Source organism: Ptychodera flava, chromosome 7, assembly GCF_041260155.1.
Source record: "Ptychodera flava strain L36383 chromosome 7, AS_Pfla_20210202, whole genome shotgun sequence".
Lineage (NCBI taxonomy): Eukaryota > Metazoa > Hemichordata > Enteropneusta > Ptychoderidae > Ptychodera > Ptychodera flava.
Window position 1 is genome coordinate 31859931 of NC_091934.1, and position 25288 is coordinate 31885218.

General features: G+C 36.4%; 1 protein-coding gene across 3 annotated transcripts; it reads left to right on the forward strand.

Moving 5' to 3' along the window:
- Positions 1 to 367: 367 nt before the first annotated feature.
- On the forward strand, positions 368 to 25192 carry LOC139137286 (uncharacterized). Of its 3 annotated transcripts, none has more exons than XM_070705294.1 (8): positions 9139 to 9239; positions 9900 to 10063; positions 10817 to 10875; positions 12664 to 12906; positions 13777 to 13889; positions 14626 to 14715; positions 19694 to 19854; positions 20544 to 25192. In XM_070705294.1, the coding sequence occupies exons 2-8, from the start codon at positions 10010 to 10012 to the stop codon at positions 20730 to 20732; spliced, it is 909 nt and encodes a 302-aa protein (XP_070561395.1). In that variant the 5' UTR covers positions 9139 to 9239; positions 9900 to 10009; the 3' UTR covers positions 20733 to 25192. The 3 variants fall into 3 exon arrangements, with proteins under 3 accessions (XP_070561394.1, XP_070561395.1, XP_070561396.1); XM_070705295.1 differs by having other exon boundaries at positions 19697 to 19854; XM_070705293.1 differs by lacking the exons at positions 12664 to 12906; positions 13777 to 13889; positions 14626 to 14715; positions 19694 to 19854; positions 20544 to 25192 and adding exons at positions 368 to 784; positions 2543 to 2864; positions 4638 to 5053; positions 7761 to 7917.
- The last annotated feature ends 96 nt before the right edge of the window (positions 25193 to 25288 follow it).

The following is a 25288-nucleotide window of genomic DNA, read 5'->3' on the forward strand; positions in this document are numbered from 1 at the left end:
GGACTCAGTAAATATGTTGTTGCTGTTGTTGTTGTTGTTACTGTTTATGTTGTTGATAGTATTTGCAGAAAAGAACAAAGTATGCGCTGCGCATACTTTGTTCGCATACTTTGTTCTTTTCTGCAAATACTAAGCTTATCAACAACAACAATAATAACAACAACAACAACAACAACAACAATTTTATTCAGTCAAATATATTTCTATCTTTCTTCATTTCTATATATTTAATCATCATCATCATTTTCGGAGACTGGGAACCCTATGGATTCACGAGTGACTATGGTTCGAACCAGGCTGCGCTGTGACTCGGTGCGCGTGGGGAACGTCACGCAAGTAGCGCTGGGAAATGACCAACCTTTGACCTTATTTAGCTATACAGCTACAGCCGCCATGATATGAGGCGTCATCGCTTGCAGGCGAGGAAGCAGATATTCCAACGTTTGGATCATTTTGGCTCACAGTTACGTTCGAAATCGGAAAAAACATACGCTAAGCGGTATCTTTGTAGATTCCTAGTGCTGTTGTGAGCACAGGTCTCGCCATGCAAGGTGAAGAAATTCAGAAATACATCAGCGATTTCGCAGGACGTTTTCACCCAGAGAACATCAGGCTCAAGAAGGTGAAGAGCCTTCTGTCCATCATCACTGGCGGGGATGTCGACTCGGACGGTAGTGTTGAGGCCATGGTGCTCGCCTTGAAACACGATATCAAATGGCAGAGGGCGCAGGCATACACCATTAAACACCTTAGCGAAGTTGTCGCTGAAAAACCGTTCATGCAGGTAGTGTATCTATCATGTTTATTGTGCCCGTCCATCGGGGGGCGAAATAGAATAGGTCTTTGCGTGCAATCTGGTATGTTCTTTGTCCTCGGCTTCGTTGCCATGATGTGTATACCCTATCTTTCGCCCAGTCGTCTTGATGATCACTCGTCGATGAATGTATAATTTGTGACTCAAAAAAGTAGGGGACTTTATGTAAATTTCTCTTCTGTTCCTGCCTGTACAATCCAGGAATATTTGATATCACATGGCAAGTCCACGCTTGTTCTGTTCATTCTGTACACGTGATGATGTGGTATAAACACTTGCTGTACGTAACACGTGTCTTTCAGAGTGGGTAAAGCACGCACACAAATAAACGGCCCGAAATTAATTTATATCTTCGCACGCAAAAAGGAAACCCCTAAACAACAGCAACAGTTATATGCAACAGTTTTAACTTTTGTTTACCAGTAGCTTTGCCAAGAAAGCTCCTCACATAGCTGCAAACTTGTAGCTCTACGGTGAGGCGGTCTGTGAGTTTTGGTTTTGCGAACAAATATCAAACCCCATAAAGTTCAGAAGGTTAGCGTAGTATAGTGTTTAGCCTTCAGTAGTGATAAATCGGTACAACCAAATGATTCACACCCAAATGCCGCAACATGCGCGTTGCACTTATTTTGAACTGTACAGGGCCCTCGCATTTTAGCTCTAACTGGTGAGCAAGGTCACAAAATCCAATACTCGCCGACCACCTCACCGTAGAGCTACAAGTTTGCAGCTGGCTCCTCTCACTATGTTTTTGCATGGAGACCTGTCCAGTAATTGCAATGACGGAAGCCCAAGGGATCGTTTGATGCAGCTTCGGTCGTCCGGCAGGATGTTGACTTCCATAGGTGGGGATGGATGGGCACATACAGAAGATCAAAAATAGAGAAGTCAATAGCTTGACCCTGAACTCAACAATTATTGCAGCAAGGACTAGTAGGAGACCTGCAGAAATACAAACTTGCTGCAAAACCTCCCCTGATAAACAACCAAACCAAATAAAAATCTAAACAGGATAAGCCTCGTTTTGGTTTTTGCAGAAATTCTTTAACCCTTTCCCTGCCAGACAGTATCACTTCCCCATCAGCCAATTAAGTAAAAAGCAGTATTGAGCCAAAACATGACATATTTTCACCAACTTGGCTTGGTCTGTTATAGCATCTTTAGTCCAAAAAAAATCAAGTTTACAGTATTCATGTTGTCTACAGCCATCAAATGTACAGTATTATGTTAAAATACACCATATGGAATAGGTTGTGTTTCATTAATGTTAACCATCTTGACCTGGTGGTGAAATATGGACTTGACAGGAAAAAGGTTAAATGAGGAGGGCGGATAGGGTGGGAATATTGTGTTTACGTCCCTGGTTTATTTAACATCTGGAAGCAAAAGAGAACTAGATTTAGGTTAGCTGGGAATACCAGTGGTGATGTTGTGTATCAATTATGCTCGGTTAAGGGGACCCCTGATGTGAGCACGAACAATACACCACAGCACTGCTGTGTATTCACAGCTAGATTGTGGTCTACATTCAGGTCAAGTATATATCTCCTCCCCACAACAAAAAAATATAATCAACGCACTTTTGCTCAGACATTACCAAGTAGATGAAAAACTAGACATGTATGAACAAACAGATTTATGTGGCAAAATTTTGCAATTTTAATTTTGCTTCCCCCTCCCCCTACCTGTTGCATGATCTGAAGTTGGCATGTTATTTTTGTTCCACAGACAATCGATATCGATACACGAATAAATAACATATTTAATCTTGTGAGAGCGGGAATAATCAAGATACTGCCTCGAATCTTGCAAGTGCGGATCAATGAACTGTACTTTGAACGGAAGCAAAGTGAAATGCAATTGGCAGTCATTGCGCCGAAAGACGCAGAAAACGAAATACCTTGGTACCTGGTCCACTACTACTGCATTGATCTCTTGTCGCACATAATCAAACTGTTTTACACCAAAGGCACTGTGAGCACACTGAGGGAGTACCTTCCTAAAATGCTGAAAAGTGGCACAGTGGAAGCATTGATGACTTTTGTTAGTGGTAAGTGGACCAACAGTTGAACTTCCATAATTAGGCTAGAAGCCACCTGTAGCCACCACTACTTTTTGCTCATTTTTTTAGCTCTATATCAGCAATGCAGAGCTTATCTAATAGATGGATGTGTGGCATCTGGCGTCAACTTTTTACATTCCAAGGTGCTTCTTCAAAGTGGCCAGTCTGATTCCATTAATATTTAGAGTACATGTCGCCAGGTACGACCTCGATCAGATTTGTTCAAATTGTAATGAAATATGTAAATTTGTATCTTTGAGGCTAATTTTGCAATTTTAAGTCAAAAATCTTCTTCTGCTTAACTGCTGGTCTGACAGCTTCAATATTTGATATAATGTACAAGTCGCTATGGATGACCGTATTTAGATTTGTTAAAATTATGTAGCCATTGATTGCAATCATACAAAATCATAAGTTAAATGTATCAGTATCATTAATCTCCTACTTCTACCTTAAAAAAATGCAATTTACTGAAGAATTAAGGGCTTTCAACAGACCACTGGTGTACTTGCAGCAGTAACATGTGCAAAATGGTGATGTGGCATAAATCCCATGAATATGCCTGGTTTACTTGAAAAGTATATTTCCGTGAAATATTTTAGATGGAAGATTCCAATTGTCGTTTAATTGGGTACACTAAAACATCCTAAAAACACAAGACCTGCCAGCGTTACAATGATTACTAAAAGTTGCACTAATTCATAGCTCAGACTACAAGCTCCAACACTAGCTATGCATGCAACAATAAAATTTGTCTGAATCATGATCAGCACTACCGATATGTTGAAAAAATTGTTTTCAATCATCTTCATGACATGACCCAGTTACTCTGAGCAGAAACCCTATTTTTACAACGCAATACTGCGATCATCCGAAGGGTGAGTCCTGGGATTTATAATTGAGCTACCTGATCTTGCCTGCCACACATGCTATACCTACACTAATTTATAGATGATTAGTAAGCCTTGTTTGAACTTTCATTGGCCCAATACATTAGCTGTATCTTTTAGCATTATTTAAGCCAAAGTAGCATTATTTCTGTGATTTTACTTCCAAACTAAAACAAGTTTGTGGGAATTTACTCATTTAGGGGTGTTTATACAAGTACATGTATAATAAACTGTCCGCTGGGATTGCATGTGCAATTTTGAGCAAGATGAATAATAAACGTTTGCCCAAACATAAAATGGCGCCCTGATGCAAATAAAGCAAAAGACACTGTACGCCGTGCACATATGCGTTGGAATCTTCACAGAAACAACAGAGTAGTCCAATATAAATACATAGTGCTGAATGTTTTCCACTGGGACATCGTATGCTTTCTTTTCTTTGTAATATTTGCAGCTTTTAAAAATGGCGGGAAATCAAAGTAAACAGTTAAAATTTGAATTTACTTGTACAATTTTTCAGTAGCAAAAGACTATATCCCTTGAAATTTGTAGAATTTAAAGAAAACCAGAGAAAACGAAAGGCTTTTTCCTGGTCAACAAATTTCAAGAGTTACAGCTACAGGGGCTTTAAGGAAATGAAAATTAGTACTGATAAGATTGGATTGTCTATTTTCTTACGATCTCATGAACTGGCATGACATTATTACGTTGTTTTATAGCCATAGCCAAAAGATAGCAGATCTCGCGACAATTTGTCAGCTTCAATGATAAAGCAGCTGTACCTCAAATTGCAGTAATCACCATCATGGCATGTTTTCATACAAATGTACAGAAAGTTGTGATGTGCATATGTACGTGTATTTATTTACAGATAAGGAGCCCTGTGCACTGACGACGTGCTCTTCCATCCGTGCCCTGTGCCATCTCTGCGAGAAAAGTCAGGAGGCCTGTGAGAGGGCGGTGTTCTGTGGAGCCATCCCGCAACTTGGACAGATTATCTACAAGGACAATGCCGCCAAGTTTTTGTATCACTGGCTTTCAAGAGACCCCAATGACTTTGAACTGCGCATATTAGATAGAAATCATGGCGGACTGCTGCCCTACAATATGGAGAACTCTATTATACCTATTGCTCACAAACCTTATGAAACTAGAGCTGAATACCAGAGAGTGGCCGAGGACTGGAGCCATTCCTTACAGACACAAAGTATTAGAATGTTACGATATTGTATTGAACTGAACGATCGCCATCGGCAGCTGCTTTTAAAAGACCCAATAACATTGAAGGTAATGATATTTAAGGGGCCAAGTTTATTCCTGGTAAACAGTCTATATCTGTACTGTTGCAATGAGTTGGATGTGTTAATGATGCACAATATGTGGTTACCGTGTCCGTCATGTTTTGTCTGAAGCCAGCCATCTGATTGACTGAATCTAGAGTTTACTTTCTCAAGGAGCTCAAATACTTCAGCCTTGAGTTGTGAATAAGAAAGGCTGAGCTTATATCTAAGTGTAAGTATTGATTGGCAAATACATTCTAAAAACTGCCAGTTGCTTTTTAATATCCAAACTTCTGAGAGTTAGAAATGCCCCCATACCACATTTACTGCGTTAGGAACAGTGTACAAGGTCAGTGAACCTAGCGAATTAAGTTTGTCCGAGCAGCAATGTTTCAAATAGAACAAAAGACGGCATTGTGACCAGTAAATATGGTGAGGGCTTCCACAAGCAGGTGGCCTCAGTCTAGTTCTAGAATGGTCAGTGGTACCGGCAGTCGCCAGACCTGCATGATTTATGGTCTCCTGAACGTAGTGAGGTGGCGCCCTCACAGGCTTATTAGCTTTATCTTTTTGCATTTGCTTGCCAAAGAAATGCCATCCAATCTCAAGAGAGATGTTTGTGATTCCTGTTATTAAGCCAAATTGTATTTTGAAATATCAGTAATTCCAATCTTTAGTGCTGGATTTAATAGATTATTTTCACGTACTTGCACATATATAATATGTGATGACCATATTTGAGTTGCAACTCACAAATTATTTTGTTGCTAAAATATAAGTTCTGCATATATCGCCAATGCTTGAACAATCTGTGTTCACAGTTCAGAAAGCATTGTTATGTAAAAGATTTCATTTGAAACCATCTTATATCTTATCAAGGGGAAAAATGCAAAAGATACAGCATATGGGGCTTAAATTCTTTGTTTGCTGTCTGCTGATGGGTTGGTTTTCATGCTGGAAGAGAAACAAACGCAGTGTTTAAAGTATTACAACACAAAATTTGCTCTTTCTCCTATCCTGAGAAAGAAATCAAGCAAAAACATGGGTATATATTTATATTTTGTTTTATTTCAGTGTTTGCTTTTTCACCTTTAGAGTGGGTAGGTTTTAGGAAACTCTGTGGATGGCAATTTAAAGTATCTTATCAAAATCTTTTATGATAAATTGAGCGAGCAAGGTAACCTGCTTTTATCAAACTATTATCTCCTTTAAAATGAGGTCAGAACTGGTCAGTGGTTAATACACCACTGCACCTTTCTTTTGAAAAATTGGCCTATTCCCTGTAAATCAACTTTCTTCACTGACCAGCTCAATCATTATTTCTTACAAAAATGTATCAGTTTTTTACGGTGAGATCTTTCATCATCCGGTACAAAATTTCTTTGTATGTGGTGAATAATTCGTAGGCCACCACCTGATTTGCGAAAATGAATAAAAGTCAGTGCGAACTTTTAATACTCAACAGGTGAACCAGAACTACTTACGGTAGAATGCGCGTAGGGGACAGACGTTTGAACTCTCAAATTCTTACAATTCTATTCTGATCTACCACTTGTGGGGGTTCATTTTAAAGCTCTTGGAGATAGAAAAGTTTTTCCTGTCTTAGATTTATGAAAATCAGAAATTTAATTTTTCCCCATAGAGTTAACGCAGGGATGATGGCCATTTGAATTTCAAACATTGGTAATTTTTAGGTAATTTGTTTTCATAGAAGAGAATGGTTGAAAGTTTCATTGATGAAAGTTTGAGCAAAATTTTAAGTCTTCCACTTTTTCAAGGTGTATACTACCTGTAATTTTGCAGTAATCACTAACTTTGCAGTTATACTACATATTTGAAATATACTAACAGTATAGACATATTCAGTAGTTTGAGCAAAATTTAAACTGTGTTTGAATTTTAGCCTGTGTAGTAAGTCTTTCTTCGTCAGTGTTAGACAAGTACCAATTTCAAAAAAGCCTGTTTCACTATGCACTCACCTCACTATTTAAAAGGGTGTTTCTACAAGATTGTTTGCTAGAGTAACAAATAGCATTTCACAGACAGATCAAAACGGTAGAGAATGCGACAAAAAGCCACAGCTAATTAACTTTTCAACAGGGAAATCTGTGATATACTTTGATTTGGATGTTGAAATCTGATTTAAATTCCATGTTGTATACGTGCCATATTATTCAAAAGTCTAGAACATACAGCTGCCATATTTTTCATTAGTCTAAAACTACATTGTACTAAATGAAATACATGAATGTGGTCAGAATATCTTATGATGGATTTTTGACCCTTGTATGTTGAGAAGTTGATTTGCATAGTGCAATGTTGGGCATTCATTCTCTTAGAAAATACATTTTTTCAGCAAATTGATGGTTTTAAATTAAAGAACACCTGAAAAAATTTTTGGTTGTCAAAATTAAAATAGTGATAGTCATTGCATAGTTGCAATGATATGTTATCCAAAAGGATTGCCAACGTTTTTATTTGGTGGCCTACATTGAATAACATGTTTTTCAGGTCAAGAAGTATATCAATTTCAAAACCTGATTCAGATAATGAGTTGCAAAAAGTTTTTTTTTTCATAGTAACAAATCAGTATATTTGACGTCTTAAAGTAATACACTTACAATAATAATGTTACATCTGATAAGTAGTTTTATCCGTGGTATTGTGTTATGTTGTTATTAATTCTACTTCTCATTCAATTCTCCATGATGTAGGCTATCTTGAAATGGTTGCGGTCAGCACCCTCATCGCCACACGACAGAGGCATGGTGGAGCAGTCAGCAAAAATACTTAGTTCCCTAGTGTTAAACAGAGACATGGCTTGGACTCTGGTGAAAGACTATAACATCGTTGCTGTTCTTGAGATTGGAAGTCAGTGTTATAAGTAGTTACTCCTTTTCATTGTCAATGAATGGGCAAAAAAGCCTCATGACATTACAGATTTTAAGCAAAAAATTTGCACCTCAAGATAGAATATGCCTCAGGACAGATATTTGGACTCTAAAGATATTTATTGCATGCCTCGATGTAAGTGCAAATCAGTACATTGATTTGAATAGGAACATCCAGGGAGTTAACAGGCCATGTGACTGATATACGGACTGGTTGCCTTAGTTACCCGGTCTGGTGAATCCCTCGAACGTTTTCAACGTCAAGGTGGACACTTAACGCCAGATGTAAAATATCCATGCGCACTGCTATTTTGACTTTCGTTAAAAATCTGTTTGATGCTGGTTGATAATGGAAAAATTGTTTGAGAATGCCCTGCATGTAACTCAATGTCATATAGCTATGAACAGACATGTAATAAAAATATTATTACCTGAATACATGGGTTTATGTGCCCTCACAGCAGGAGACAATTTGCCCTCCTGTCGTCAGCCAAATGGTCACCTGCTCTCGAGCACATAAACCCATGTATACAGACAATTATATATATATATATATATATATATATATATATATATATAATATATATATATATATAAAATTATATATAAAATTATATATATTGCAAGCGATGTAATCTTTGTATATCAGAAAAGCTGAACATTATCAATGCTGACAAATCTACACTGTTAAACAAACGCTCTGAGGTGGTTTCAAAATGTCGCCACCAAAACAAATATTATTTATCGAATTTTAACACTACCTACAAATAGAATGGTTCGTCCCAATCATATATGTAAGAGTGTCGAGCTAATAATCCTTTCACTCTATCTGAGGATTGCAAGATGCATGAAACTTAAGTAATAGATTTCATTACTTTGTACTTGAAGTATTCTGTTTATTTATTTATTTATATATATATATATATATATATATATATATATATATATATATATATATATATATATATATAAATATATATATATATAATTGTGTGTGTGTGTGTTTCATCTTCTATGTATGAATATATAAATTTATTGCTCACACAATCTGATAATTTTATGCGTTATTGATAAGCAAATCTATGAGAATCATTTGTATTTTCATAAGATCAAGATGTGATCTCCCAGCATATATCCTACCGGTCGATATCTTCTGTGCTAACTGCAATTAATTTACCAGTATCCATTTCTTCACTGACAGTTTACCATCCACAGAGGGAAGAGGTCGTAAGTTTTCTACACGCGTGTGCCAATTTGGCTATGCACACTGGAAAAGTTAAAAATAAAGTCGGTGAAAGTGAGGTAGGTGTATGTTTGTTTGAAAAATGTACCAGTAATGGTTCCAATCCTGAAAAGTAGTCGTCACTGAAAGAATATCTTTTAGTCTGTGTGTGTGTGCATGCGATATTGCTGTATTAGCAGTATCTTTTTATGTGTTTTTTCAATGAAATAATTTGAAATCAAATGCAACTAATAAGTAAAAATACTTACCAAAGTTTGACCACAGAAATTTGTTCACACAGTGTATCAAATGTACAACTTAGATTTACAACACCTAAAAAATTCTCTTGTTGCAACTCAATTATGGCTATCTCTTATACATACATGTATTACAAGGATGTGAATTTCATCAACCAAAGTCAGCACCATAGATTGGAAAACTGACATATTCAAAGACAACTTATCTCCATAGCAGCAAGCCAAAACATCTCTCTCAAGATTGGATGGTATTGTTTTTGGTAATTTTGAGCAAAAATGATACAGCTCAAGGGGCTTTAAATGATGTGTTCAGTGTTTCTTATTTTAATAATGAATGACGTGACAAAGAAACGGAAGACTGTTTCAGACGTTTTAGTTGCTTCTTTTGATAAGAAGTCTGAACACATAGGATGATTGCCTTTCTTATGGATGGTCAAGTCCACGACATTTTGATAAAATTCCACATTTGTTCTTTTCTTGCAGGCTCTATTACGAGGTGTGGCTTTGCATTTGGGTGGAACGGTGGTGCCAATGTGAACCACGCCTTCACATGTTGTGTTTTATTCTCGGAAGGCCCAGCTGCGGCCACCCTGATGGAATTCCTTGGACCTAGGGAACTCTATTTCTTAGAAGATTTTCATAAACATGTGAGTCCACAGATTTGTCATAATGTAACTGTTTGGTTATTTACCTGTGAGCTGTTGACATGTCCTTCAAACCTAGGTTCCTCTGAAATGTTTTCAAAAAACTTTATGTGAAAAATAAGCAGTTTTATCTACATGCTAGGTAGACCATCAATGTACAGTACATGCGTCACCTCCATTTATGTGGATAACCTTCTAAGAATTGCAATTCCTGTGCACTATCATGAGTAAGATGTCTGTGTGTAGAACAGACATTGTTCCAAATCACTGTTTGGATGGCAGTTGTTGGAACAATGATTGGAAGCTTTCCAGCCGAGTCCACACTTGCATCTGTCATGAAATACACCCCAATACAGCAGCACGTACACTGTACATCATTTGTACACTCACAAACTTGCAGAACAGAATCTTGGCTCCAAATTGAGGTTGCAGTGAAGAGGTACGGTTAGGCATAAACCACAATTGACATACAGTGTACGTGAGAGCTACCGTGAAGGAATGTCTGTTATAATGGCTGCTAGTCTAAGCCAAGTTGGAATTGACCTGTTGTTGCAATTTCAAATAATGTTTAAAATATGTTTACTACCGAAACGCCAATTTAGGTACTAATAGTTTTAACCCCCTTAGAATTTGACTTGCAAAAGCAAGACATCCATGCAGAGTCTGAAGTTCTGAAGTAGCAAGTCCAAAAGTCTCCTGCATCTTAAAAAGAAATTTGTTCTTTCCTAATTCTTTAAAATCCTTTTTCCATGACAGGATCTGACTTCTCAGCACTTTGAAAACATCAGATCAAATTACAAAAAGTCAGCTTCCAGGTGAGTGGTTAATATCCTTGTGTAAACATGGCCCGTCATTCAGTAAGGCCAAAGTAATTAAATTCTTTGTTTTGCGTCCCCACCCGCCTAGGTTTTTTTTAAGGTTTTTCGTGAAAAACACACACAGTGTATTTGAATAGGAAATTTTAGGACCGCTTAACTTTTCTGAACTAAAAATTCTTGCTGCAATCAAATTACATTGTTAATTTTCTTGTGTGTGTTTTTCAGCTGCTTAGACGCGTACCTTTTCCCATTTTGAGTGGGCGCAAACCAAACGATTTAATTACGTTGGCCTAATGTTGTTATTCATCACGACGTAAGGCATTAGCAAAGGGGGCTCAGACTGTAGTGTTTCATTGTTTGTTTGTTTGTTTGTTTTATGTAAAATGACTTTTCATTCAGTGATGTTGCAAATCATGATGGCTTGAGGCATCAGCATGGGGAGCTCAATCTCTGATTTTTTGTTGTTTGTTTATTTATTTGTTTGTTTGTCTACAAATATCAAGATAGAGTAAAAAACAATGTAGCTTACACATGAAAAAGTATGTTTGTTTGAAATTAAGCATTAAATAAAAAACATGTATAATGAAAGAAGGAACAAGCATGCACACTCTGCTCAAATAAACGCCCAGAGTGGATAAACACATTCAAGTATATGTATAACTTTCTCAAGGGATGCAAGCTTTGCTACCTTTGGGTCATCCTCACAAATTTCAACTCGTGAAAACGATGCCTAATTCACTACAGACGACAAGGAAATTAACATTATGTGAACCATCATTAAGGTAGTATGCACCTCGAAAGTGAAAGACTTAAACTTTTGCTCTAACTTTCCTCAAGGAATCTTTCAATCATTCTCTTTCAAAATCAAGAATAAAAATAGGGGGTCACCGTGCAAATTTTGGTACTAGAGAAACAAATTACCCAAGATTTACCGATATTAGAAATTCAAAATTGCCGCCATCCCTGTGTTAACTCTATGGAGAAAAATTAAAATTTTGGAATTTCGAAAAACTAAGCGGGTGAAAAGTTTTCTTTCACCGAGAGCTTTAAAATGAACCCCAACATGTGGTATATCAGAAGAGAATCGTAAAAGTTTGAGAGTCCGAATGTCTGTCCCCGAGGTGCGTTCTACCTTAAGCACACCCTCAGAGACCTAATTTATCTCTTCTCGAACCAAATTTAAAGGTGGGTGCATTTTCCTTGGATACCCTAGGGAAGTAATTTCAAAGGAACTGATCGTGTAACCATATCAGCATTGTTGACATCAACAGTCAGCCTTCATAATTCATTCATATTTCAGCTATAGTGTTATTTGCTCTGTCGTCAAGTTTATAAAAAAATGAAGAGCTGGTAAACATCAGAGATTGAGCTCCCCTGTTGACAACAATAAGTCTAGACAGTTCTCCAAGTAGTCAATATCATATACCTCAGTTTACATCCCTATGCAATCCTTTTGGAGAAAACGCCGGCTAAATCAATGCACTATTTTTATTAGATCATATGGCCTGTTTGCACACATGTGGATGAAAATACAAGTGTGAAGTGGTCCCATTGTCTACAGGAATGAACAGACTGTCGAGGAAAATTTATAGGAACAATGGCTGCATCCAGAGAGTTGATAGAAAACTTTTTCTGATCAGAGTAAACATTATCTATGTGTTGTAATTTCAACTCTTGTCACACATCTAGCCTTGTGGTATTCACAAATTCGTCTGTACGCAGCCAAGTATACAAAGTCTTCACCAGCCCAGTAACATCGTTTTTTTTCCTATTCTTTCACCACAGCCAGTGGAGAAAAGCTGAAAAAGATTTTCTGAGGTTATCCGATCAGATTTTTGTGGACAGAGAAAGAACAGAGGAATTGAAAGCGGAGGGGAATACTTATTTCAAAAAAGGTTTATATGAATTGGCTTTACAAAAATACACCGAGGCCATAGAAATATGTCCTCGTAATTCTTCCTCTGGACATAGCTGTAAACATTTAGACGTGGACTCTCACGGCAATAATCATGTTAAAAAGCAGCGTTGGTAAGTAGTGGTAACTTTATGAAACTGTAGTTTGGTGCTCATGCTTGACTGTGCGTATTGTTTGCTCTGATGTGTGTGCAGATGTTATCTTCAAAACATCATCATTTTTATGGACGTAGCAAATATTAGAATGTCTTAGGACGTGAAGGGGTTGTTCCAAAAGCATGCTGGGTTAAACATCTGCCGTTGAGAATTGTTGTGATTGACCTGTGCTAAAGAGTGTGGTACAAAGGACCTACTGTATTTCATAGCGTGATGGTGTCCAGGTGCTCTATGGAGAGAAATACACACCCATTATGTGTTCCTCTGCACTGTCACTTTTAATAATTTCAAATAAGGCAAGCGCATTTGCAAATACTTTGCTCACACTCTTTGTATTTCATTTCAACAGCAGACAGATGTGCTCCTATTGCTCTCCATTTTTGCACTTGAAATTTCGAGAAATATTTATGATTGCGTGTGACAAAAAACCTTTGGTATTATCATAATAATTTCATCCTCTTTGTAATAAACTCATTATTTGAGACAAATATGATATTCTGAATAATCCTTATGTGTTATAGCTGAAATATGTTTTGAAAATGATATTCTGCATGGAGAGAAAAAGCACAGTACATGAACTCAGGAGCTACCCCGTACCCATTGTCCTTGAAAATATTTTTACCATTTTTCAAATCTGAAGGCATAGCAAGCACTTGAAGGATGCTGGAATTAGGGCCTTTAAACTATCACTGATACATTGCCACTTTTTGAAATCACAAAACTGAATTTGCTGACCTCAGTCGCAGTGCAGAAAACATCACTGTATCGCTTACAACTTTAATGAGATACAACTGTATTTAAATATTTCTCTTGAACTTGATCTTGCAGGCAGGTACTACCAGCCACACTATACTGCAATAGGGCCCAGTGTCTTCTATACTTACAGCAGTACCAGAACGCTGTCTATGATTGTGATCAAGCGATATCAAGATGTTTAGACTGTAAGCTACCATTGTATAGAACAGCATTTCTTAGTGTGTGTGTATGTGTGTGTGTGTGTGTGACTGTTTGTGTGTGTGCATTTCTCTGGTTCTGTGTGCAAGTTTGTATTTAAGGTCTGAAATGCGCCCTCTAACATTTGGAGTCAATCAAGAATTTCTAGAAATTTCTTTGCCTCAACCCCACAGCAGTATCTGCAGTTTGTTTCTTGTGGCAGAGAGTGTACTGCAATTTACCATAGAGGGTGCACTGATCTTTCAGGATAGGAGTTTTTATTGTGAAGTCATTTCACAGATCCTCACAATGGTGTGTGATAATTCTGACTACACTGTCCAGGCTGAAGAGTCGGACAGTTCACCATTACCTCAGGGGGTCAAGTGCATATATATTTCCTGTGAAAAGATCCCCCAAGACAATTATATTACCACCGTGTAAATGAATAGTTCCAATTCCAGTGTAACCAATTTAATCCTATTTCTTATTTCTATATATCATGAATTCACCTGTTCACAATAACAATACAGTCTACACATATACAGGCTGAGTTGACAAGCTGAATACTGTGTATCTCAACATGCTTTGGCGAGTAGAACAAGAAACAGCAATTGATATTAAAGAGTTACTGGCTCTTTCTTTATACTGTAGAGTGTGGTGTGTGGTTGATTGTTGTTCATCAGTGCGTATTGGCACCGGATTGTTTTGACGTGTTCTTCACCTTTTTTTTCTTGCTACCACTAGATCAAGTCATTGATATTATACTGTCTAGTCCGTATTCAAAGAGCCCTCCCGACTGTGAAAGTTGTGCCGAGATATATGACGCTAGAAGAGGTACTAAAAACAAGACTTGTGTGTTTTGATTTTACACTGGTTTGCGGCTTTCGGTGTCGGGTGCTTGGTAACATTTCTTTGTAGTAAATCCACTGCTTGGCTTATAGTGCTCATCCAAAACTTGCCAAATTTGCAATGCGTAGAAATTTCTGTAATTTTATCCAGTTGTATTGACATGTGCCATGCCATATTCATACAGTACCACAGGTCAAAATGCTCTCATTAAAGGTAGTCTGTGCCTCAAAATGAAAGGAATGAACCTTTTGCGGAAACTTTACTCAAGAAATTTTTCAATCAAGAATAACAATCATGAGACGCCGCGCAAATTTTGGTATTGGAGAAGCAAATGACCGAAAACTTTGCGATACTTGAAATTCAAAATGGCCGTCATTCCTGCGTTAACTCTATGTGAAAAGTTAGATGTTTCATTTGTATAATAAACAAGATTGTTATAATGTTACTTGCTCCAGGAGCTTCAAAATGACCCAACCCACACCCAGAAGTGGTAGACCAGCAAAGAATTGTAGAAATTAAGAGTCTAAATATCTGCTCCCGAGGCACATGCTATCTTAAGCTTCTATGCATGTCCAGACACATTCATTTATTCAGCTACGGCTACAGAATGCTATGTTGCTGCTTGTTATCTTTCAGAATTGTCTCCAACCCAGTCACTGACAAAATTGTGAATCCCAAACAGAAAATACAAACTCACATAACCTATGACCTGTATTGACCCGATCATATTTCATGCTTATGCAAATTATAGGAATATACTAGTACCCTATACTGTGATAGCAAACTATTAGAGCTAGTCAATAAATAATGTGGTTCACACTTCAGCAACTATTTTCTCATAATGGACTATTATACAAGATGCCACTAACATATTTTAGTAACCACATCGAAGTATAGTTTAAAGAATGCTGTTTTTCTTGTCAGAGGGAAAGCAGAAATGCATATAAATATATTGTCCAAATACAGGAAATTTTTCAACCTTTCCCCAAATATATTTCAAGCACATACTTCCCCCTCAGTGTACTAAGCCTCAGTTTAGAATACAATTAACGGTGTTTCACCCAGCAGTTTAGAGAAATTAACTACAAAGACATTATAAGTTATTGTTGCAAATTACTTGGAATGCGCAGAATAATTGACTCTCTTATAGGTTGGCAAATTAACCCATCGAGCACCAAAGTTGATTTTTGTTGCCTTTGTACAATATCACGCAACAATTTCTTTGAGATCTGGGCAATATCTTTGAGATCTGGACAATATTTTTCTGATTTTTCTCAAAAGTTTGGTTAAAAAGTGTAGGTCATGACATTTTTGTCTGTCTGGTCCAAAATCATGGGAAAAAAATTGTAGAAAAATTCATTAAAAATTTGTAAAATATTGCCCTGACATTTTGGGGGAAAATTGTTGTGTTCAAAGGGTTAAGGGTATAATTGTGCCAAATGTTACAATGACCCGTTTGGAGACCAGGTTCAAAGTGAGAGTTAAAAATTCATTGATTTGTACCTGGAACAGTAGGCATGATTATACTAGACTGATTCAATTGCTAGGGATTACTTTACTTGAAGCTGCATGCCACCGAGCTGACGTTTACAGGTATTGTCAGTGAAAACATATACAGCTCATTTAAACACCCAGAACTATCATAACTAAGAGCTGTGTTGTCATATTTTAAGAAAACCCAGCCAGCTGACCATCCCCAATTCAGTATGCACGTGGCACATCTCTCATTTGCTATGCGTAAGGATTTTGTCTGGAAATAGAAGGGGTTTGTAGACCCACCGTACATATTTACCATTGCTTTGTCATCAGCTATGTGTTAAACTGTGCATACTTGCTGCTATGGTATGTAATAACCAACAATCGTATATACACCATGCTACCTAGCTTATAAAATATCTGTCATGTAATCATTACGTTGCATGCTGTTTGCAATTGCCATCTAGATCTAGATTAGCTTTTATATCTGAATTTATTTACTTCTAAATTGCATCTACCAGTATTATATATGTCATGATCAATTTCATTACAGTGTACGTGTTCTATGGTCCGTGCAGTGTTGCCCTCTCTTTGTACCAATATCGGAGGCAGTGCGTAGATTTTGTCATGACAGGGGACTTCCTACCACTGATACAGTTTATTTTGAAGTTCTTTACCAAAAATGTACACACATAATTATTCCCTGTGTTCGATACACAGAAACTGGGAAGTATGATATATGGGAGTGAGTTCCAAAAGGCTGTTGCACTCAGAATTGCTGAAAACTGACCAAAATTTCCCCTGTGTCAGATTTAAGATCCCCAAAATCACCATCCAAATAACCATGTTTCTGAATGTACTAGCCATAATACCATATTTGTACACATTATTACAAAGATGGAATATGCAGACAATTGCATAGGCAAAATGTCTTGATTTCAGAAATGAAGAAATTTGGGTTTTTTTTCAGATTGACCATTGCTGCATCAATATTGAAAATTTTTATCAGCAACTATTACATTTTGTAAATTTTTCATCCAAATTAAATTATCTTGAAATATATTTTAGTCAAAATGTCAATTGAGTTTTGCTCTTAGGACAATTTGAAGAACGTAATTATGTGAAGAACTTGTGAAAATTGTCTCCATTTTGGTTTGAATCTCTTTTGATATCTTCTGGACAATAGAAGGATAAGCTTGATCTTGGAATGTGATTTTGAACACAAATATTACTCCTTCCAACAGACTCTCTCACTCTCCCATGTTGGCTCTGCAACGTGGTCTTCTCCTGTGCATGCCCTTGACAACTGACGGATCCTGTTGCCCTGCTCATTGAGCTAGCGTCACCAGATCTATGCATTGACCTTAGGGCTCGCTTAGCCAGATAGTTAACCCTTTGAGTGCCAAAGTCAACTTTTGTCACTCATACAAAATATGCTCCAGTCAATTTTTTTTAGCTCCGCTGTCAGCGACGCGGAGCTTATCAAATAGGTTGATTTTCCGTCGTCGTCCGTCGTCGTCCGTCGTCGTCGTCGTCGTCCGTCGTCGTCCGTCGTCGTCCGTCAACAATTGCCTTCTCCTCTGAAACCGCAAGTCCAATTGCTTTGAAATTTCATATGCAGTTCACTTAAGGTGACCTCACTTCAGTTTGTTCAAATCGTGGTGAAATTTGCATATTTGTATTTTTGGGGCATTTTTTGATGTTTTTGGTAAAAAAATCTTCTTCTCTGTAACCGCTTGTCCGATTGCTTTGAAATTTGATATGCAGTTTGCTTAGGGTGACTTCAGTCAGATTTGTTCAAATCGTGGCGAAATTTGCATATTTGTATTTTTAAGGCAATTTTTGTCATTTCTGGTAAAAAAATCTTTAAAAATCTTCTTCTTCAAAACTGCCAGTCAGATAGCTTTGATATTTGGTACATAGGTCCCTAGGGATGATCTATTTCAGATTTGTTCAAATTGTGCAGAAATATGCAAATTTGCTTTTTTAAGGCAATTTTTGCCATTTTTGGTCAAAAAATTTATTTCTCAAAAAGTACTGGTCTGATAGTTTTGAAATTTGGTATACAGGTTTCTATCGATGACTAAGTAATATGTATTGAATTTCTGATGAAATCTGTAATTTTGTATTTTTGGGGCAATTTTTGCCATTTTTGGTCAAAAAATGTGTATTTCCAAACTACTCATCCGATAGCTTTGAAATTTGGTATACAGGTTCCTACAGATGAACTTAATGATAGTTATTGAAATTATGATGAAATCTACAATTTTGTAATTTTGGGGCAATTTTTACCATTTTTGGTCAAAAAATGTGTATTTCCAAAACTACTCATCCGATAGCTTTGAAATTTGGTGTACAGGTTCCTACAGATGAACTTAATGATAATTATTGAAATTATGATGAAATCTGCAATTTTGTAATTTTGGGGCAATTTTTGCCATTTTTGGTCAAAACATGTGTTTCTCAAAAAGTACTGGTCTGATAGTTTTGAAATTTGGTATACAGGTTTCTACAGATGAGCTAAGTAATATATATTGAATTTCTGATGAAATCTGTAATTTTGTATTTTTGGGCAATTTTTGCCATTTTTGGTCAAAAATGTGTATATTCAAAACTACTCATCTGATAGCTTTGAAATTTGGTATACAGGTTTCCATAGATGAACTAAATGATATTTATTGAAATAATGATGAAATCTGCAATTTTGAATTTTTGGGGCAATTTTTCCTATTTTTGGTCAAAAAATGTGTTTCTCAAAAAGTACTTGTCTAACAAGCTTTGAAATTTGGTATACAGGTTTCTATAGATGAACTAAATTTGATCTTTTGAAATTATGATGAAATCTGCAATTTTTACTTTTGGGGGCAATTGTTGCCATTTTTGGTCAAAAAATTTATTCTCAAAAACTACTCATCAGATAGCTTTGGTTGACTTGTTCTTAGGGATGATCCTATGTGATACATTCAAAGTATGATGGAATCTTCAATTGCGTATTTTTGCAGCTTATTTTAGCCACTTTTTTCTGGCCACTGCATCGAGCTATCAAAGATTTCCACCCTTCTTCATCAACATGTGTAAAAAATAGTTATTCTCTACATAAACACAGCGGAGCTATATCGGCCGCTAGGTCGCTTGTTCAGATTTTTGTCAAAATTTTGATAACAAACTGTAGCCAATGAAATGTGATGTCCACTTGTTCCAAAATTTTCATAAAATTACAGACAAATTCATAATAATTGGTAAAAATGTTTCACTGAAATGTTGGCGGGAAAAATTACAGCACTCAAAGGGCACAACAGTGTTTGTCAGAGATCAGGAGCCTCCTAGCATTGAGGGGGATGTGTGAGAGTCTATCAGATAAAATTTAAACAAACATTGCATAAGTGTAAGATCATCGGCCAAGAATGTAAATCCAATCCCTTGTCGATATTCCACTCTGAAAAGTGCCATTCATGTTTACTTTTGATCATGTTTTTATTTTCAATAGCAGATGGAGAAGCTTTGATGAAACCTCTAGTAGTTAAAGCCATATATCGTCGTTCCAAAGCATTGTATGAGTTAGGCTGTTATCACCGGGCCCTTGTGGATATTTCCCATTGTGTTTACTTAGACTCAGACGTACCAATGTTTGAAAGTCATATGGAAAAGGTGAGTTGGAAGGTTTGTTGGTGCACTGAGAGAGAGAGAGAGAGAGAGAGAGAGAGAGAGAGAGAGAGAGAGAGAGAGAGAGAGAGAGGTGCTTATTGGTGCATTGAGAGACAGACTAGTAGCTGTTGGTTTATCTATTGCAGCAGTTTTGTCAACTTTCCTGATTTTTGACTGCCTACAAAATTGTACACAAAATGTACACTTAGTCATTATTATGGCACGGCTTGTACTGTTTTCAAAGCATACACGGTAAATAGGAAAGACTGCCATTCATCATCTCTCCATTGCCATGGTAAGTTCAAGGTGGCCGTACCACAATGTTACCAGTCCAACAGTGTAAGCTCAAAAGCGTTTACATGTATCTGAAAACAGGATAACACCAGTGTTGGAATAATCTGTTCGATTGGTCGATTCATTATTGCATGAGGACTCCATGAAATTACAAAGAAGAGTGCTTATGGCTACAGATAAGGTAGCATTTGATTGGTCCAACTTATGACTAATTTGCATGGAGACCCCCTAGGATGCTAAAGAAACATTTTCATGGTTAATGTTTGTGTGTTCTTCTTTGTGATTGGTCATAATTACACAAATTTACTTTGAAGACTCAATTGGATGTTAAGTACATATATTTCATGACTTCAGTATATTTGTCTATCACAATTTTTTTTTCTTTTTGTATCAACCAGGTTCTAATTACATACAGAGACAATGGCGGATCTGAATGTATCAAGCGTTGCGGTCACTGCGAACGTGGAGAGGGAAAAAAATTAAAACGCTGTGCAAACTGTTCAGCTATCTACTGTTCCAGAAAATGCCAGCTAACAGCCTGGGAGAAAGGTCACAAGACAAATTGCGGTTCTTATAAAAAGGAATAGGAGATGCAAGCTTTGCTTTTTTTTTAAAAAAAAGGACATTTTTCCCCACATTTGTCAGAAATAAGCATTCATGCATAGCCAGGTATTTTTGGTGGATGGTGTATTCACGCTTTAGTACACAGATTGCTATCTGTGTGATCCATTGTGTATTCAGTTTGTCTTGATTCCATCAATGACCATTCACACTTAGAAAAATTGATGGAATTTCGACACCCTCACATAAGTCTACAGCTGTATCTCCAAATTTCGCATCATATTGCTATATAAATCGCTCTGCGTATACTCGGTATATTGTTTCGCTTAATAGGTATTTCAACTGAAGCACACTGGCTTTTGTCTCATATAAAATATAATGTATTATGAGACGAAAGTCAGTGATTTCAGTTGTTCTTATAAAATGTTCATCTAGGTAGTAAGCGTTTGAGAATTTTTACCATTCTTTCAGTGTACAATATTATCCACTGAGGGAATCTCCAAAGTTAAATAGAACAAGCATTTTTTTTTTGTTAAAAGTTAAAAATGTACAGGACAAATGAAATGTGCCAGATAAGAACAGAGGTTTACTGTTCTGTAAAAACTGACCTTTTCTTTACAGTGTTAATATTTAAACTCATATTGCAAGCACCCGTACTAAAAGAGAAAATTACCAGGGTATGAACTTTGTAAGCTGTTCTGTGTAGTACAACTTCATGGTCTACTGGTAAAGCTTACGGTTACTTCAAGCTCCTATGTATAAAGGAAGGGTTTAATATTTAAGGTGAAAAGGATTTCTTGGACAAAAAGTTAGTGACGTGACTGAACATAAACACTTGAGATCACAAGTTGATCATAAGTCACAACTCACAAGACTGATATCTGACCCAGTGTCAGTACTCTTTAAAAAAATATTAACTATTTTATGTATTTTTTCTCTCATATTTCTCTTATACCAGTAATTTCTGTGAGTTGTTTTTTTCAATATTCACTTTACTCTTGTATTTCATGATACTGATAATAGTTTCATGAGTGTTTGAATTTTGACTAATAATTGTAAATCAAACTAGTTACATGAGATACAAGCTCTTTATAAAGTGCATAGGGACATGAAGGGTGTGATAGTTTTACAATGTTTCTTTCTAATGGAAAAAAATGTTGTTTTATAGATTGTTAAGAAGGCTTCTGTTTGAAGTTTTTCAAAAACCAACTCAGCTAAGAGGCCACAGAGAATCACTGATAACCTCAATGTGAATGTCATGATTTCTAGTCGTAAATTCCAAAGTATATTTAATGAAACCGTATCTTACTTGCGAATTTCTGTTCTGTACTGTTAAAATTCATATAATTAGGGGGCCTGAATTGACTCCTTAACTTTAGGTAATTAATGCCTTAGAGGGCGCCCTCAGCCAAGGGGGCCTTGAAAGGATTCCATTTTGTAGTGGATGACTGTTTGTGTTTACTCTGATGAAATATACACTATGAATGGTGATTTCATGGTGATTACAGAAAGTTCTTATCAAGTTGTCGTACAAACAGCTGCCTTGTTCCAGGTGGTAAAGTCAGAAAAAAAAAATTCATTACTTTACTTCGTTTCATTTGAGTGTGACCTCTAGCCGTACACTCTATGCATGTATCTAACCATAGTTGTAAGATTTGAATACGTGCATATTTTTTCGCAAATTTATTTTTGTCTGAAAAGAAACCCTTTATAGGGGAAATTATTATTTCAATTGGAACTTTTCTGATACACAAGCAACCATACAGTGTTTGTGAATCGTCAAGACAAAAAAAAATGAAAGAGCAAACAGCAAAGTAAAATACTCCTCATCATCTCAGCTTAATAAGTGATTAAGTCTTGATGTAATCATAATTTGAGGTAACATTTTATCTACTGATATAATAATCATCGTAGTCTAATTATAAAGATATACTATTTGGTTTCATAGTATTTGAATTCATTCATCTCAGAAGACAAGTGAAATCTGCTAATATTCTTTCAGAACGGATCATCTATTAGCTTATACGCATTTTGTTTGATTATTGGTGTATGAACAAAGTAGTGTCCGAGGACCAGCTACGTTCAAAAATTTATATCATTATAGGGTTAATGTAGGTTATCTAATGTTAGTTCTTGTGTTGTTTCATCATAATAATATGAACAGATTAGTGTCAGAGCATCTGTCAAGTATTTTAAAATTTCTATCATTGTAGATAAAACTTAGATAGGCTCAGATTTATCATATAAACAGTGCTATCATGTTAGGCAACACACCGTAGATACATGCCAAGATTCCCCGGCACAAACGCTGTAGGTTCGAAATCATTTCAATATGAAAAGATACCTTACTTGAGGTGTGAACTGACTGTCAATCGGTGATTGCTCTACAAATATCACGGGTGATGTCATATTCATAAACATTGTGATCTTTTGTTCTACTTGATCGGTAGTTTATTTACTCTCTGGGGCGTCATAAGCCATTAATTCGGTAACGCGGAAATTTTCCGCGTTCAGGGGATTAGCCTAGATACATGGTTTGTGCCGGCCAATCCCCTCATGTATACTCATATTTACCATATAAAATGGGCAACCTATGCTAAATCATAGACTTTAAAGTCTATGCTAAATACATATAGTATAGTTCAATGCTGTCTGGATTTGTCTGGAAGAAATAAGATATGTATAGAGACTGAAAAATAAGTGTTTAGCAATGTTAATAGGAGAGTGGAGAAGGCTATATATTTGCTATGGCATTGTGTCTGCACATGATCCATTGAACAGTGTCAGCAATGGCCGCCACAGTCGCTGTTCTGTCAGCGTTTTGGAAACGGTCAAGGCAAGAAACAAACAGGGGAAGGGATTGTCCAAAGGGATTTGATAGTGTTGTAATTCAAAGAAGGATCAAATTTGAAAAGAATTAGTAATTGAATGGCAAGTTTCATGTTTTTGGTTCAAAGTGTCAGGTCATGAATAAGAATAAAAAATTAGTGGCAAGCCTATTGTTTTGGTCAGACAGTAAATACTAGTAACAGCACAATTTGATGTTGTTTAGATTTTTGTTTGATATTTTTCAAGTGACTCTTTGAATTGTACCTTGTATGACTCATTCATTGGTACTTTGTTAATGATTTCAGTGTAAATTCTTGAACATTCATATAGGCCTGAATTCTGCAAATAATACAAAATTTGTAAGTTGACAGAGTCACCTACAAATTGACAGACAGGAAAAATGAAGGGAAATTCAGAGATAATTGAAAATTTACTTTCCAGGAAGTGATATATGCAGCAAGTTCTGAAGTGTGATTTGAAAGTTAAAATTGTAGGTTTATGTAGTGTTTCGCATGTTATAGTGTTTTTATTGTCATTCATCAAGTATATTTCAGTGTAGTATTCAACTCAACGCTTATAACAAATCTGAAATTAAAGCAATGTTAGTTTCCCATTGTAAACATTTGTTTTATATAGAGTTCCCCATGGAGGGATTTAGAGGAACTGGCCACCCCTGTGTCTTTGTGGATAATTCTACTCAGCCAGTTGTGCTAAGTGTCACTCAACTGAAAAATGAAAATTGAATTTCATATTGCTGAATGTTGTAATGACTTGATGGAAGATTTCTTCCACAAAAATTCCAGTATGGATATTATTTGGACTGCTTGCTCCAATCTCTGCTATTGATCAAAGTCCATTGATTTGAGATACCAGACATTTCAAGGTGAATTATGCATAACTCACAAAGGAATATTGAAAATATCCAACTCAACGATATTACTCCAGAGTTTAGCAGCAATTTTCATCAATAAATTTAACAGCTTTCATGGTAAGGTTTCCATTTTCACTGTAGTAATTGTTTGATGGGAAATGACCACCAGCTTGATTTACTCTTTGGCCAATTTTAGTTGATTTTTGAAATAAAAGAAATGATATTTATGCTCTTTTGAGTTTTACAACATATGCTGTAAACAGCGACCCCTTGAGGAAATGTATACCATTTTCATAGTGACAACCAACCCTTTACACCCAGCCTGTTTGACTGTCAATTTTCCATATAACATCATTGGTTACCAGGGAGTAAGGGTCACATGTTGAACCTACAAAATATCAAGACTGTAATACACTTATTATTATTATTTTTTTTTTGAAGTTTAGAGTAATGTAGGCAGAATTTACCAATATAGTTGTATTAGTTCAGAAAAAGAAATTAGAAATTTTACCTTATGTAGAAGGGATGCTTTCAACCATGCATAAAAATATAGTGGAAAGATTTTGGTGTGGAGGTGGTATGTAGAATCAGTCAACATCGAGCTTTGTGGAAATCCGAGAAAAAACGTGAGAATTTGATAGATCTCTTTAGACCACCGTAGTTACGACAATTTGAGACTATCAGTCATACGGTATGAATGAGTTTTGGTAGTTAACAATTTTCTGTTTGCATGTTAGACTAGTGTTTTTCCATTGTGATTCAATAAAGATCAATAGTGCAGTGTAACAGTGTAGTCTCTGCTGTTGTTTTTTGCTCAATTCTTTGTATCAGAGAGAATGATTGACTGTCCAGTGTGGTGTCAGTGCACAGTGTGGGATCTCT